Here is a 14,743-nt window from a genome sequence, read left to right on the forward strand (position 1 = left end):
CCCCCTAGATCCCCGCCTCCCTTCCCTCCCCCCGACTTCCCAGAGCCCATACATGGTATAACTTTTGACAATCACAGTCTAAAATATCTCTACATTGAACTCAGCTTCTTGCTGTTACCCAAATTTTTAACAATTTATGTTATTACTAATTTTAAGCATAAGCTATCTGGAATTTCCTAGTCCCGTATTTGCTTTGTATATAATCAATCCATTTTTTCCAGTCTCGTTTATACTTCTCATTTGAATGTTCTTTAAGATATGCTGAAATTTTCGCCATTTCGGCTAAGTTTGTAACCTTTAAAGTTCATTCTTGAATTGTAGGCAGGTCTTTCTTCTTCCAGTATTGCGCCACCAAAAGTCTTGCTGCCGTTATTAAGTACAGAACCAAATTAATCTCTACTGCTACGAAGTCAGTACATATACCTAGTAAAAACAGTTTGGGAGTGAATTTTATCCTTTTTTTGAAGATATTTTGCAGGATCCACCAAATTTTTATCCAAAATGCCTTAACATTACGACATGTCCACCATATATGAAAATATGTAGCATCGAAAGAACCACATCTCCAACATTTAGGCTGAACATTTGAATACATAGAAGCAAGCTTTTTGGGATCTAAGTGCCATCTATAAAACATCTTATAAAAATTTTCTCTCAAATTTTGTGCTTGTGTAAATTTTACATTTCTTACCCATATTTTTTCCCATGTGTCCAACATTATAGGTTCTTCAATATTCTGAGCCCATTTTATCATACAATCTTTAACCATTTCGGTTTCTGAGTCCATCTGTACTAATACATTATATATCCTCTTTATGTGCATTAAACTTTGATCTCTTATTTGTTTAAACAAGTTATCCTCAGCTATTACAAAACCTATTTTTGGTCTATTTTCCACCTGGCCTGTAATTGGCCATACTGAAACCACGTTTGAACTACCTTCTCTTTTTTAAGTACCTCTAAGGATTTTAATTGCAGCACCCCTCTTTCTGTATTAAGAAGTTGTCTATAAGTGGTTCTATCGTGTTTTTGTTCTATATTCATATTTTCAATTGCATGTCTAGGAATTGCCCACATGGGCAATTTGTCATTTAGTTTATGTTGATATTTTTTCCAAACCCGCAATAAGGCATTTCTTAAAATATGATTTTTGAAATTCTTATCCAGTTTTTTGTTGAATAACAAGTAAGCATGCCAACCATATACCAAATCATGTCCCTCAATATTCAATATTCTGTCATTGGTTAAATGGATCCAATCACTAATTGCAGATAAAGCCACTGCATCATAATATAATTTTAAATTTGGTAATTTCAATCCTCCTCTTTCACGTACATCTTGCATTATTTTCATCTTAACCCTCGGCTTCTTTCCTGCCCATACAAATTTGTTGATACCCTTCTGCCATTCTAAAAGGTTCGCATCTCTTTTAAGTATTGGTAACATTTGAAACAAAAATAAAAATTTGGTAAAATATTCATTTTCACTGCCGCTATCCTTCCCAACAAAGATAAATGCAGTTTCTCCCACCTTTTCATCTCCATTTGTATACTATGCCAGAGTGGTTCATAATTATGCTTATATAATTTCCCATTTGAAGTTAAAATATTAACTCCAAGATATTTGACTTTTTTAACAACCTCACATCCTAACATCACTCCCAATTCTTCCTTCTGTTTGGTATTCATATTCATTGCTAATATTTTGGTTTTTCCTAAATTAATTTTAAATCCAGAGACTTGACCATATTGATTAATCGTATTCATTAAAACCTTACTGGATTCCTGCGGTTGTTTCAATATTATAACCAAGTCGTCTGCAAAAGCGCGGACTCTGTATTCTTGCTGTCTGATCTTGATCCCTTTTAAAGCATCCAAAGCCCGTATCTTATTCAGCAATACTTCCAAAGTTATAATAAACAATAGTGGGGACAAAGGACAACCCTGTCTTGTACCTTTTTCTATTTGAAAGGAATCTGTTAAACTTCCATTAACTATAATTTGGGCTTTTTGCTGCTGATATATTGCACCAATTGACCTTAAAAAGCCATCTCCTATCTGCATTTTTTGCAGTATCTTCAACAAGAATTGCCAATTGACTCGATCAAAGGCTTTCTCAGCGTCCAAAAATATGAATGCGGCAGGGATTTGATTATTCTTTCCCAAGTATTCTAATGCATTAATAATTAACCTAACATTGCTCTTCATCTGTCTACCCTGTATAAAACCTGTTTGGTCAGTATGTATCAGTTGTTGGATAACCACCATTAACCTATTTGCTAATATTTTGGTAAAATTTTTATAATCTACATTAAGTAGTGAAATAGGTCTATAATTTTTCGGCTGAGTAAGATCTTGGTCTTCTTTGGGTATCAACGATATAAACGCTGTCTTCCATGAGGGGGGCACTTTACCTTCCGATTGAATTTTATTAAATAATTCTCTAAGAGGTTCTACCATTTCTAACTGTAAGTTTTTATAATAAACGGCTGTTAAGCCATCTGTACCTGGTGCTTTCCCTAGCTTTAATTGTTTGATTACCTGCAGGATTTCCCCAGAGGTTATTGGTTGGTTCAACCTATACCTATGTTCTTCGCTAACTAGGGGGATTTTCTCTTTATCTAAGTATTTATTTATATCTAAGTCCCTAATTTTGTCCCCTTTATACAACTCTGTAAAAAATTCTCGAAATCCCTTTTGGATCTCTTCCTGCTGAAACACTTCCTTCCCTCTGTAACACAATTTGGATACATTTCGAATTTTCCTTTTTTTCCTGATCTGATAAGCCAACCATCTACCGGGTTTATTTGCATTACAGAAAGTATTATGTTTAGCATATAATAAACTGGTGGCTACCTGGTCAGAAATCAGCATATCAAATTGAGATTTTAATATGGAAATTGCTTCTTTAGTCTTTGTATCACCTGGGTTCAATATTAATTCCTGCTCTTTCCCTTTAATTTCCTCTTCCAATTCTTTACGTTTTTGCCCTTGTTTATGTCTATGTATTTTATTTATATTTATCAATACTCCTCTCATATAGGCTTTGCTTGCATCCCATACATATTCCATAGGTGTACCCTTATTCATGTTAAAAACAAAGTATTCAGATAACAATTTTTTACAATCATTAACATACTTTTCATATCTGAATAAATTTTCATTCAGCCTCCAGGACCTTGTAGCCTGAACTACCCTTCCCAGCTCCATCCAAACTGGGTTATGATCTGAAAGGGCTCTGGCCGTAATCTTTGTCTTCTTCACCCTAGAAAGTAAATCATTAGTAATTAATATAAAGTCGATCCTTGAAAAAGATTGATGTCTGTCGGAGAAGAAGGTAAAGTCATATTCTTCTGCATGCCTTTCACGCCAAACGTCTCGCAGTTCGAAGTCGTCTATCATGTCAAAAAAGGATTTGGGTAGTTTGGCTCGGAATTTAGTATTCGGGCGAGATGTCTTCTTATCTCTTTTGGTGTCAATCACGCCATTCCAATCACCCAGTAGTATGCACGACTTAAAGTCCCACTGTACTAATTTAGCATGGAGATTTCTATAAAATCCATCTTGTTGTTGATTAGGAGCATAGATTCCCAAAAGCAGTGTCTTTTTCCCTTCTAAGATTAAATCTAATGCGATATATCTTCCAAAGGGATCTGCTTCGATTAACTCAGCTTTAATGTCTTTCCTTAAGTATACTACTATACCATTTTTTTTTTCCGTAGCAGAGGTCACAAAGTGTTGACCAAGTTTGGGATTGGACAGATATTTTTGATCGGTTATTTTGATATGAGTTTCCTGCAAACAAATTATATCATTCTTAGATTGTTTAAGATAATGAAATATTTTCTTTCTCTTCTGTGGAGAGTTCAGTCCATTAACATTCCATGTCAGAATCTTAGTTGTCATTTTTGGTTGCCTGAAGCTTTTTTAGAGCCTCCCGCATGGCCTGTCTCACCTTGGGTCTAGCTCCTCCCACAGCTTCTGAGCTTGTTGCTGTAGCTCCTTGGTCAATGGCCGAAAATTGTAAAGATTGTTGCGTTATGGCTTGTTTTTCTGTTTGTCTGGTGGTCATATGGTTAGATCTTTGTTCCTTAACCCCTTGCCCTTCTGGGAGGGGGAGATGATACGTTTTGTCTGGTGATTGTGTAGTTTGCTGTTTCTCTTGTCCTGCTTGTGGTTTTTCTCCATATCCCGATGGTTCAGGGTGCCCCACTTTCAAAATCTTATGATAGAAATCTCGAGCTTTCCATACAGAGTTGAGACGATATCTTTGCTTATCAAATGTAACTATGATGCCAAACGGGGCATCCCATCTGTACTGTATCTGGCGCTTTCTGAGCTCTTCCACCAAAAAAGCATAATCTCTTCTGGCTCTTAGCATTTGAGGTGGTATCTCTTTCAAAACCATCAAATCCTGTCCGCCAATTTGAAGCTTGGTGTTGTAGGACTCTTGTAATATCTTATTTCTGGATTCTCTTGTAACAAAATATATTACCACGTCTCGGGGGAGTTGCTTTTGTTTTGCCGCCCAGGAGTTGACGCGAAAATTTTTATCAATCTGCCAATCAAGATTGGATCCCGGTCTTCCCACCAGACAGTCAAAGGCCTCAGAAAACATCTGCTTTAAGTTCTCCTGTCTCTCTTCACGCAGCCCCCTAACTCTTAATGCAAGTTCCATCTGGTTATACTGTATCATAATCATTTGTTTTTCAGCATTTTCAACTTTTCGTTCCACCTCTTCGGTTTTAGATGTCAAATTAATTTTGGCTTCATTGAGAGTTTCTAAGTTCTCTTCCATTCCAGAAATATATTCTGTAAGTACGTTTACGATTCCCAACATATCATCATTTATTTTGGTAATCTTGGTATCAAATTTATCATATGAGACTTTTATCTCATTGCTTATCTCTTTCCTTATTTCTTCTCTGAACTCTCTAAGAGCTTCCAAATTCTGTTCCCTTGATTCTCTAAACATTTCCAACAAAAATTCTTTTGTTACAACATCTCCACTAGGGGGCATAGAAGGTGGGGGCTGTGACTTTGTGCCAGGTATGGGAGAAGCAGATTTAGGAGGTAATTTCGCAGGATTCGACTTTGAAGCCATAATATCTTTGCTTCAAGCACTTAACAAATCACTATGCCAAGAAGAGAAAAAAAAATTCTCCCTTTTTTGCCAAGAATTTTACGGAGGATTTCAAAGAGCTGGCATTACGCCAAAACAGTTCAACAAAACAAAACAAAAAACAGAGAAAAGCCCTGTTCGGAATGTCTCTGGGTCAACAAAGGGCCTTTGAAAACTTTTAATTAGATAAGGAAGTCTCTTCAAAGGGAATAATTAGAAAAGCTGATTAGAAAAGCTGCTGGAATGTATCATCATTGCAAATACAAAGGCTGGAGAATCGCCATCTTTAAAAAAAAAAAAAATTGACACTGAAGCTTGAGTTAAGTGAGACATTGATGAAGTGAGTTCTGCCCCATTTTGCGACCTTTCTTGCCTCCGTTTCTAAGTGGATCACTGCAGTTGATAAGTTAGTAACCGGTTGCTGAGTGAATCTGCTTCCCGGTTGCTTATGAAAAGGTTGCAAAAGGGGATCGCATGATTTTGGGAATAGAATTTGCTCCTTGAGCAGAGGGCTGGGCTAGAAGACCTCCCAAGGTCCCTTCCAACCCAATTTATTCTTTGTTCTAGTACATGACATTGTACTATTTCTCTCCTGTAAATCCATTTCCTTCCCTTTCAGACGATTGAAAATTCGAACCGGCTTTTGAAAGAAAGAATTGTTGATGATCTCATTTGGTCCCAGTGGGATATGGTGGAACAAAGACTATTCTACATTGTCACAAAGGTCAAAAACAAGAAGAATTTGGTCCTCTTGGTCATATATTCCTCATGCCGTGGGTTATTTAACTGTAGCCGTTTGACGCACCTCTTCAAATGATACGGAGCTAAAGGCAATTGAAGTCATGCTTAGAAGAATTTGCAGGAGAAATAATCTTGCTCCTGTTCTCACCTAGGCTTCCCCAGCAGCACGAAGCTGAGTCCTTGTCCCAATAAACCCCTTTTATTTAGTTTACAGTGAATTCCTCTCCAGCAAAGTTTTTCCTCTCCCACAGTCTTTCAAGATGGTTCACAATTACCGACCTTTATCAGGCTTAGAGAGTGGCCAGGCCGATATCTTTCAGACGCCGCAATACTTGGCTTGAATGCAGGAACGAACTAATGGTCTCCTGCAAACTCCACTCCCCTTTCGCTCCTCTTTTATTCCCTATGGGAGGGGCCATTCACCATCCACCTGTGGCCTTACTCCTAAGTCGACCCTTGTTCCTTAGCTGTTCCCTTCCTCTGGCCACTCTGCGCATGCGCACACTGGGAACAGGCTCCAGCTGTTCATCTGCCTCACCGCTGTCCGAAGGCAGCTGATGACTGTTGGACGGCCCCCTCTCTGCCTCCGACACAGAGCCCTCCTCAGAGCCTTCCCCAGACTCCAGGACTGGCCCATCTTCCTCCCCAACCTCCTCACTGTTCGAATCCGCTACCAGCTCTGCTGGCGGGCCACAACAACTCCGTCTTCTCTCTCTGGTTACAAGGAAAGATCTTCTAAACATAACTGAAACTCTGAGGCAAATTTATAGAATTGGTTGCAGAACTGAAATATAAGAAAACGTTGGCCAGTTTGGTCCAGTGGTGGAAGCACCTGGCTAGAAATCAGGAGACTGGGAGTTCTAGTCCCACCTTAGGCATGAAAGTTAGTTGCTTGGTTGATTTGGGGGCCCCCTCAGCTCAATTCACCTCACAGGTTTGTTGTTATGAGGAAGAGGAGGAAGGAATATTAGGTACATTTGTCGCCTTGAGTTATTTATACCATAACAATAATGAAGGTGGGATAAATAATCTTATTTATGATGGTAAAGAATAAGCGAGGTGGCCTTGATAGAAATATGCACGAACTGTTACCTAAGCAAATGGGTGAGAAGTCTTAGGAGACAAGATAATATTTGGAAGTGGTTCAGTCAAATATCTTCCTGATTCACTGGTTTTCCTGTGAAATTCATTTCTGGTCCAGTCTATCAGGATAATGTTAACCTCCACAGATAGAACTTCGGTCTCTGTTTACATTTCTTTTCATTGTAGGAAGAAGAAAGGGACACATTACATTGCATCCAATTTTATCCCGACAAAGACGCTAAACTAATAGTAAGTTCTCCTGCGGACTTTGTAAAGTGAAAATGCCGCTAAATTGAATGTGGAGGGGGGATTTTTTTTTGGGTGGGGAAGGTTGGAGCTAAATGTGGGCATGATGAATGCAAAGGACAACATCCATTTTGAAATCTGAAACATGAGTCCCATAGAAGCAACTTTACACAGAATTTAAATAAGCCACACTTGATTGCACCCAGACATCATTTTAAAGCCTCCCGTTTTCAGCCTTTGAACTCTCCATTTGAGATCCCTTCAAGGCTGCGGGCAGTGGTGGGATTCAGCCGGTTCGCACCTATCCGGGAGAACCGGTGGTTAACTTTTTGAGCAGTTTGGAGAATCGGTTGTTGGAAGAAATCTCCTTTTGTTTTTTCCCCACTTCGCAGGGCTAATCCCGTAAGGAAGGCAGGAAGGAAACATTCTGATGTTGTTTCTAGCCTAATCTTTGTTGCCCTGTTTACAGAAACTGCCTCTCCGGTTAACCCTTACTACATTGTAACAGCTAAGCGCCCATCGACCTGAGTGATGTTGAGTTTTGCCACGCCCACCCGGTCACATGACCACCGAGCCCCACATACCTAGGTGGTCATTAGTTACATTATTTCAATCCCACCACTGGCTGCGGGGATCGCTAGAGCACATCGCTGCCGATCGCTGCCTCCGCGCATCGCTTTTTCGGCCTCCGCATGCCCCGTTTTTGGCCTCCGCACGTCGCGTTTTTGGGAGGTGATCGTCAGCGATGCGCTTTAGTGATCACCGCTGCCTTGAATGGGTCTCAAACGCAGCGTTTGGAGGCTGAAAACGTGAGGCGTGGAGGCCAAAATGGCGACCCGGAACAGCTGCTGCCTTGTCTGACGAGTTCCGTACTTCACCTGCTTTACTCACTGGAGCTCCCTGTCGCAATCAGCTGTGTTTTTGAAGCTGCGTATCAGCCCCAATGAGCCTGCGCATGCTCACAACCAGCCAGCGAACTAATGTGGGGAAGGTGAGCAGGCTGTTTGCTAAGGACGCTAGCCAGCTGAATACCGATGGATGCTGGTAGGCAGAGGCAGAATTTTTGTTTTCTTATTTTCCTCCCCCAAAACTAAGGTGCGTCTTATTCTCCAGAGCGTCTTATATTCCAAAAAATACGGTATGTTTGAAATACTGTTGCTTTCTGATCCTCTCTACCGGGATAACCCAAAGCTGCCTTTTGATTTTTAAACAGCTTGAAGCACCTTTGGAGATCTCCATGGCTGACATAAGATTAAGGTGAGTTTCAGAAATACACTGTGTTGCCAAAAGTATTCGCTCACCCACCCAAATAATCAGAATCAGGTGTTCCGATCACTTCCACGGCCACAGGTGTATAAAATCAGGTACCTAGGCATGCAGACTGTTTTGACAAACATTGGTGAAAGGATGGGTCGTTCTCGGGAGCTCAGTGAATCCCAGCGTGGAACTGTGATAGGATGCCACCTGTGCAACAAATCCAGTCGTGACATTTCCTCGCTCCTAAATATTCCACAGTCGACTGTCAGCTGTATTATGAGAACGTGGAAGTGTTTGGGAACGACAGCAACTCAGCCACGAAGTGGTAGGCCACGTAAACCCGTCCAACATCAGTGTGCGACCTCACAAATGCGCTTCTGGAAGAATGGTCAAAAATCCCCATAAACACACTCCTGAACCTTGTGGACAGCCTTCCCCGAAGAGTTGAAGCTGTTATAGCTTCAAAGGGTGGACCAACGTCATATTGAACCCTATGGATTAGGAATGGGAGGTCACTTACAGTAAGTTCATATGCGAGTAAAGGCGGGTGAGCGAATACTTTTGGCAATATAGTGTATATGTGTTTGTGTGTGTGTATCTATGTATATGTATTTATATGTTTATATTATATATATGTATGTATGCATGTATGTATTTTTGTATATATACAACGTGTGTGTGCTTCTGTGAATGGAATAAAGTGAATCCAATTTTTAAAAAAATTGAAAAAGCATATTAAAATTTATTTTAAAAACCCCACAACCCTCTAAAAGAAACTAGGAAGAAGGAAAACTAAACTTAACACGGCCCACATTCACAAATACAAATGATAAAAATTCTGCATAAGCATTTAAATCGCTAATAGCTGTATCAGTATAATCCTGCCTAGCTAATCCACTTCAATAAATAGCGTGCATGTTGCTCATTAATCTCATTTCTGTAAATCACGGAGTCGCTGGGACTATGGGTTTATCCTTCCAAAAACAGTTAGCTGAACTGAATTGAATAAATAAATCTTTACGATGACAAGTGTGCTTCGTTGGAGAATCCGGTTGATTCCTTTCACGTGGATTATGGACTTCCGTAATGTAGCTCTTGGAGATAAAGATGTAGTATCTCCTGTTTTCTCTTCCTAGATCTGTGAACTTGAATTACAGCTATTACCAAGACCAAGAAACGATACCCAAACCTTTGGATCTACACATATTTACCAGTGACACAGGTCTGTATACAAGAGAGGCAAAGCTAGTTTTTGGAATACAAGCATTGGGAAACTTTGAGTTATAAATTTGCAGAATCTCTCTTTTGGTTCTTGCTATACTGCAGACCGAACCTGTCTTCCAGAGGTATTTCCTCTTCTAAATGTATATCCTAGGTCAGGGATGCCAAACTCATGGCCCGCGAGGTGCTTAGATCTGGCCCATGGGGCTGCCCTGGAAGCAGCAAAGGACCGGCTCGCGGCATCTCTGCCAGCGGAAACGGAGCTCAGGAGGGCCGTGCGTGGCCTTCCTGAGCTCCGTTTTCCCTGGCAGAAGGCTGCAGGAGGCCAGCGCTGCCGAAAACAGAGCTGGCGAGGGCTGCGGGTGGTCCTCCCCCAGCTCCGTTTTCTCTGGCAAAGGATTGCAGGAGGCCAGCCCAGCCGAAAACGGAACTCGGAAGGGCTGCGTGTGGTCCTCCCCGAGCTCCATTTTTGTTGGCAGAGGGTTGCAGGAGGCTGTCGCAGGTGAAAACAGAGCTCAAGAGCCTGTTTTCACTTACGGAGTGCTCGGGACACCACAGGCGCCCCCAACATGAGTGACGTCGAGCTGGCCATTCACCCCTAGGTGCACACACACCGCCCTCCGAGGTCAAACACAACCCTGATGCAGCCCTCAATGAAACTGAGTTTGACACCCTGTCCTAGACCAGTGGTTCCCAACGCCCAAGTCCATGGACTGTCACGGCATGCCAGAAACCGGGTGTCAACTTTCTGTAAGCCTCCCGGAGTCCTCCGGGATTGGGCGGCCTATAAATCCATTCAATACAATACAATACAATACAACTCATAAAGCATTTGCATGTCTGTAATCAAGTTGCCATTGTTAGGAAACAGGGGGAGGGGGAAAATCCAACATTAGAAATTACATTTGGTCCGGACATTTCCCCCCTATAAATAAATACCTGGACAATGCCGGGTTATCAGTTAGTAAAACATATATTTTTTTAAAAAAAACAGAAATTCTGAGTTCAATTTTGGTCGTACGCTGAGGATTACCTGTATATATGTTTTCTTTCTAGGAAGTTTATGTTTGTGTTACAGTTTGGCTGATACGAATTCCAAAGAAGTGTCTTATTCCGTGGCTTTTCTACATAAAGGTAAGTTTATGCTGCCTCTTACAAAATTATCCAGGTCTTATACTGATTATTGATTAATGAAGAGGCAGCTTGATCTAACGGTTAAGGCACCCGGCTAGAAAGCAGCAGGCCATGAGTTCAAGTCCTGCCTTAGCCATGAAAGCCAGTTGGGCCAGTCTTTCATTCTCACCTCAACCCACCTAACAGGATTGTTGTTGTGGGGAAAATAGGGGGAGGAAGTTGTGTTGGATACGTTTGCCCCCTTGAGTTGTTTGTAAAAAATAATAAAGACAGGTTAGTAAAGATAAAGGTTCCCTTCGCTAGTCACTCCCGACTCTAGGGGGCAGTGCTCATCTCCCTTTCAAAGCTGAAAACATCTCTGTGGTCATGTGGCCGGCATGACTAAACACCGAAGGCGCATGGAACACTGTTCCCTTCCCACCAAAGGTGGTTCTTTTTTTTTCTACTTGCATTTTTTACGCGCTTTCGAATTGCTAGGTTGGCAGAAGCTGGGACAAATAACGGGAGCTCATACGTTAACCTTTACCTTTACTTCATACATAATACTATTTCCCCAAATTCTACTTTCTACTTCTTGTTTCTATCACTTCATAAATTATTTGAATTTCTATTCTACTCTCTATTTAAAAACGCGCCATCAGGACATCAGGCCAGAGGTAGGTTGCTCCTGGTTCGGCCCAAATCGGGCGAACCGGTAGTGGTGGCGGTGGCGGGAGGCTCCGCCCACTGATCCAGATGCTTCTACACATGCGCGATTTGCCGCCGACCTCCGCACCAGGCCTACTTGTGAAGTGCTTTCTCTATCCTTCTTTTTTTATTTAATGTAGTCTCCCTAGATCTTTCTGTGCAGAATAACAACAACTACTACTTAATGGTTAAATTTTAAGTTGATGCTGCGGTTTGTAAAATTGAGATGGAAACCTAGCCTAGATCACTTGTTTATGCTCCCCTTTTAATTCCTACCACTTTCAGAATCATATTACCTGCACTCTTTCTTTTCTTTTTAAAATACTTTATTGTTAAAAATAAAAGTTGGACATGGTGCAATCATCATGTCGTTATCTCTGCCATATAAAAATTAAGGCATAACATAAATATTTTATGCATTCCACATACATTATTGTTCTGACTCCCTTCTGTACGGTGAGTCACGCCGACATAAGATTACTGCTAGACAATTTATTCACAGTAAATTAACATACCGACAAGACTTTGGCAGGAACCCAGACTTCCACAGATAAGAAATACACCCAAGAGCTTCTCCAGCTTTAGTATAATAGTTGTGTCCTCCAAAAAACCTCCTCCCAAAGTGTCTTCTTATATACTCTCTTGGAAGGAGCCTAATCACAATCACCTGGGCCCGATTATCTTCTTTGTCTCCGTAATTGCTGCTGGCGCTTATCCGTCCGTCTCTGCCTGGCGTCAGGGACAAACTCCCTTTGATCTTCACCACTGCTCCAGTGCCTGACGTCAGGAACAAACTCCCTTTGGCTTTCACCGCTGCTCCATGCCTCAGGTGCCTCCTGGTGGCCAACCAGCCTCTCTGGTCCCTGCTCGGAGTCGGAACCCTGTCCAGGGTCCTCCACATCCTCCAGAGCCGACTCATAGGGCCCCTTGCTGTCGGAGTCTGGTGGCAGCTCCAACGGCTCCTGCTGGGCCACAACACATTACTAACTATATACATATACTTAACCCCTTATAAATATTATACTTTCATAATATAATACATATATTACATCTTCTTTCAATCTATACATCCTTGTTCTTTCCGTTCCGACTTCTATTCCTCAAATCCAACGAAGGGTAAAATCTATTCCAAATCTGATAGTATTCGGTCTCTCCTTTGTTTTTTAGTCCCAGCGTTAATCTATCACATTCTGCAGAGTCTAATATTATCTTTATTGTTTCCCTTTCCAGAGGTATGTTCTCACTCTTCCATGGTTGGACATAAAACTATTCTCGCTGCTGTTATGATATATAATGTTAAATATGTTAGCCCTTCACTTTGACCTTCTTTTACAATTCCTAATAAGAATATTTCTGGTTTAAATTCCAATTTCTATCCGGTCGTTTCTTCCAACCACATTTGAGTCCCTTGCCAATAGTTTTTTTTTTGTCTCTCTACATATCCACCACATGTGGTAGTAGGTGCCCGGTGTTTGGTTACATTTCCAGCAATTAGGTGATAAATTTTCGTACATTTTGGCTAGCCTAGCTGGTTACCTTCGCCTTTTTCTCTTTTCAGGTTATAGTAAAACATATATCGTCACTTTGGAAGAGAGGAATTCTCCACAAATAAAGGAGCTGGTTTTTTTGGATCTTGGTAAATTAATAATTTTGTCCCCCCCACTTCCCCTCCTTTTCCGCTTCTCTGATTGAGACACACTTAACAATCTAGGGAACTTGGGAGTTCTTTCCATTGAAAAGTTAGAACATACGTGTTTTGTTTTGTCTCTGTGCTCTGCCGTGATCTCTTCCCGATCCCCATAAATCTGGTTTGCCAAATAAGGAATTGTTTCTAACTTGGCTTCATTCTGCTTGGCAGAACAAAGCGTTTTAATAGCCTGTAGTCAGTCATAAGACTTGGCATTTTTCGTGAGGGGGAAACATTTAAATTCTTTCAGCTGCTTCGCTTCCTGCGAAACACCCCCACAACATTGGAATTGCTTAAAACAAAAAAGGGGGGGGAGCTAAATTGGGGGTTGCCTGCTTAACGAAATATAATTGCAGGTAGTTCTCAACTTACGACTACAATTGAGCCCCCATTTTTTTGTTGCTAAGCGAGACAGTGGCTAAGTTGAGTTTTGCCCCGTTTTACGACCTTTCTTGCCACCGGAGTGAAGTGAGTCCCTGCGGTTGTTAAGTCAGGAACGTGGTTGTTAAGCAAAGCTGGCTTCCCCGTTGATTTTGCTTGTCAGACGGTCTCAAAAGGGGATTGCGTGGCCTCGGGACACGCAACCGTCACAAATATGAGTCAGTTGCCAAGAGTCTGAATTTTGATCACCTGATCGTGGAAATCCTGTGATGGTCGTAAGTATGAAAAAAGGGAGTCACAGTTCACTTTTTTCAGTGCTGTTCTTACTTCAGACGGTCACTCAATGAACTGTCGTAAGTCGAGGACTACCTGTATTCTAGATTTAATGATATAATAATATCGCAGTCTTGAATAATGCACCTAGTGAGCACATTTCACTACTGTCTTGTTTTATTTTGATTTATTATGTTAAAAAAAAAAACCCATTCATCCCAAAACAGGCTCTTACGTGGCTGTGTATTTACCTGGACAATTCCTGCATCTTCTGGACACCCAACATCCTTCCTTAATCTGCCACAGTTTCTTTTTATCAGGTATTTTTATTTTTTTTAAAAAAAGAATTGTTTCTAGGAGAAAGGAATGCCTGGATTTAAAATCTAGAACAGGGGTGTCAAACTCAAGGCCCGGGGATCGGATCCGGCCAGTGGTGGGATTCAAATAATTTAACAACTGGTTCTCTGCCCTAATGACCAGCTGGGTAGGCGTGGCTTGGTGGTCATGTGACCGTGTGGGCGTGGCCAACTCAACGTCACTCAGGTCGATGGGCGCTTCGCCTTAGCGGTTACAATGGCAATAAGGGTTAACCGGAGAGGCAGTTTCTGTAAGCGGGGCAATAAAGATTAGGCTAGAAACAACACCAGAATGTTTCCTTCCTGCCTTCCTTACAGGATTAGCCCTGTAAAGTGGGGAAAAACAAAAGGAGATTTCTTCCAACAACCGGTTCTCCGAACTGCTTAGAAAGTTAACAACCGGGTCTCCCAAATAGGTGTGAACTGGCTGAATCCCATCACTGGATCCGGCCCACGAAGTGCATAGATCTGGCCTCCAGGCCCACCCAAGAAACAGCCAAGGACCAGCTGGTGATTCCTCTGCCAGAGAAAGGGAAGCTAGGGAGGGCTGTATGCG

General features: G+C 41.5%; 1 protein-coding gene across 1 annotated transcript in view; it reads left to right on the forward strand.

Moving 5' to 3' along the window:
* The window catches only part of LOC116511714 (gamma-secretase-activating protein-like), a 72,653-nt gene that overhangs the window by 16,238 nt on the left and 41,672 nt on the right, over positions 1-14,743 (forward strand). The window contains exons 9-15 of the mRNA XM_032221883.1: positions 5,741-5,845; positions 7,132-7,194; positions 8,405-8,448; positions 9,585-9,670; positions 10,726-10,803; positions 13,049-13,126; positions 14,059-14,151. Of these exons, the coding sequence (XP_032077774.1) occupies positions 5,741-5,845; positions 7,132-7,194; positions 8,405-8,448; positions 9,585-9,670; positions 10,726-10,803; positions 13,049-13,126; positions 14,059-14,151 (547 nt within the window). The remainder of the gene's footprint in view (positions 1-5,740; positions 5,846-7,131; positions 7,195-8,404; positions 8,449-9,584; positions 9,671-10,725; positions 10,804-13,048; positions 13,127-14,058; positions 14,152-14,743) is intronic.

Source organism: Thamnophis elegans, chromosome 7, assembly GCF_009769535.1.
Source record: "Thamnophis elegans isolate rThaEle1 chromosome 7, rThaEle1.pri, whole genome shotgun sequence".
NCBI lineage: Eukaryota > Metazoa > Chordata > Lepidosauria > Squamata > Colubridae > Thamnophis > Thamnophis elegans.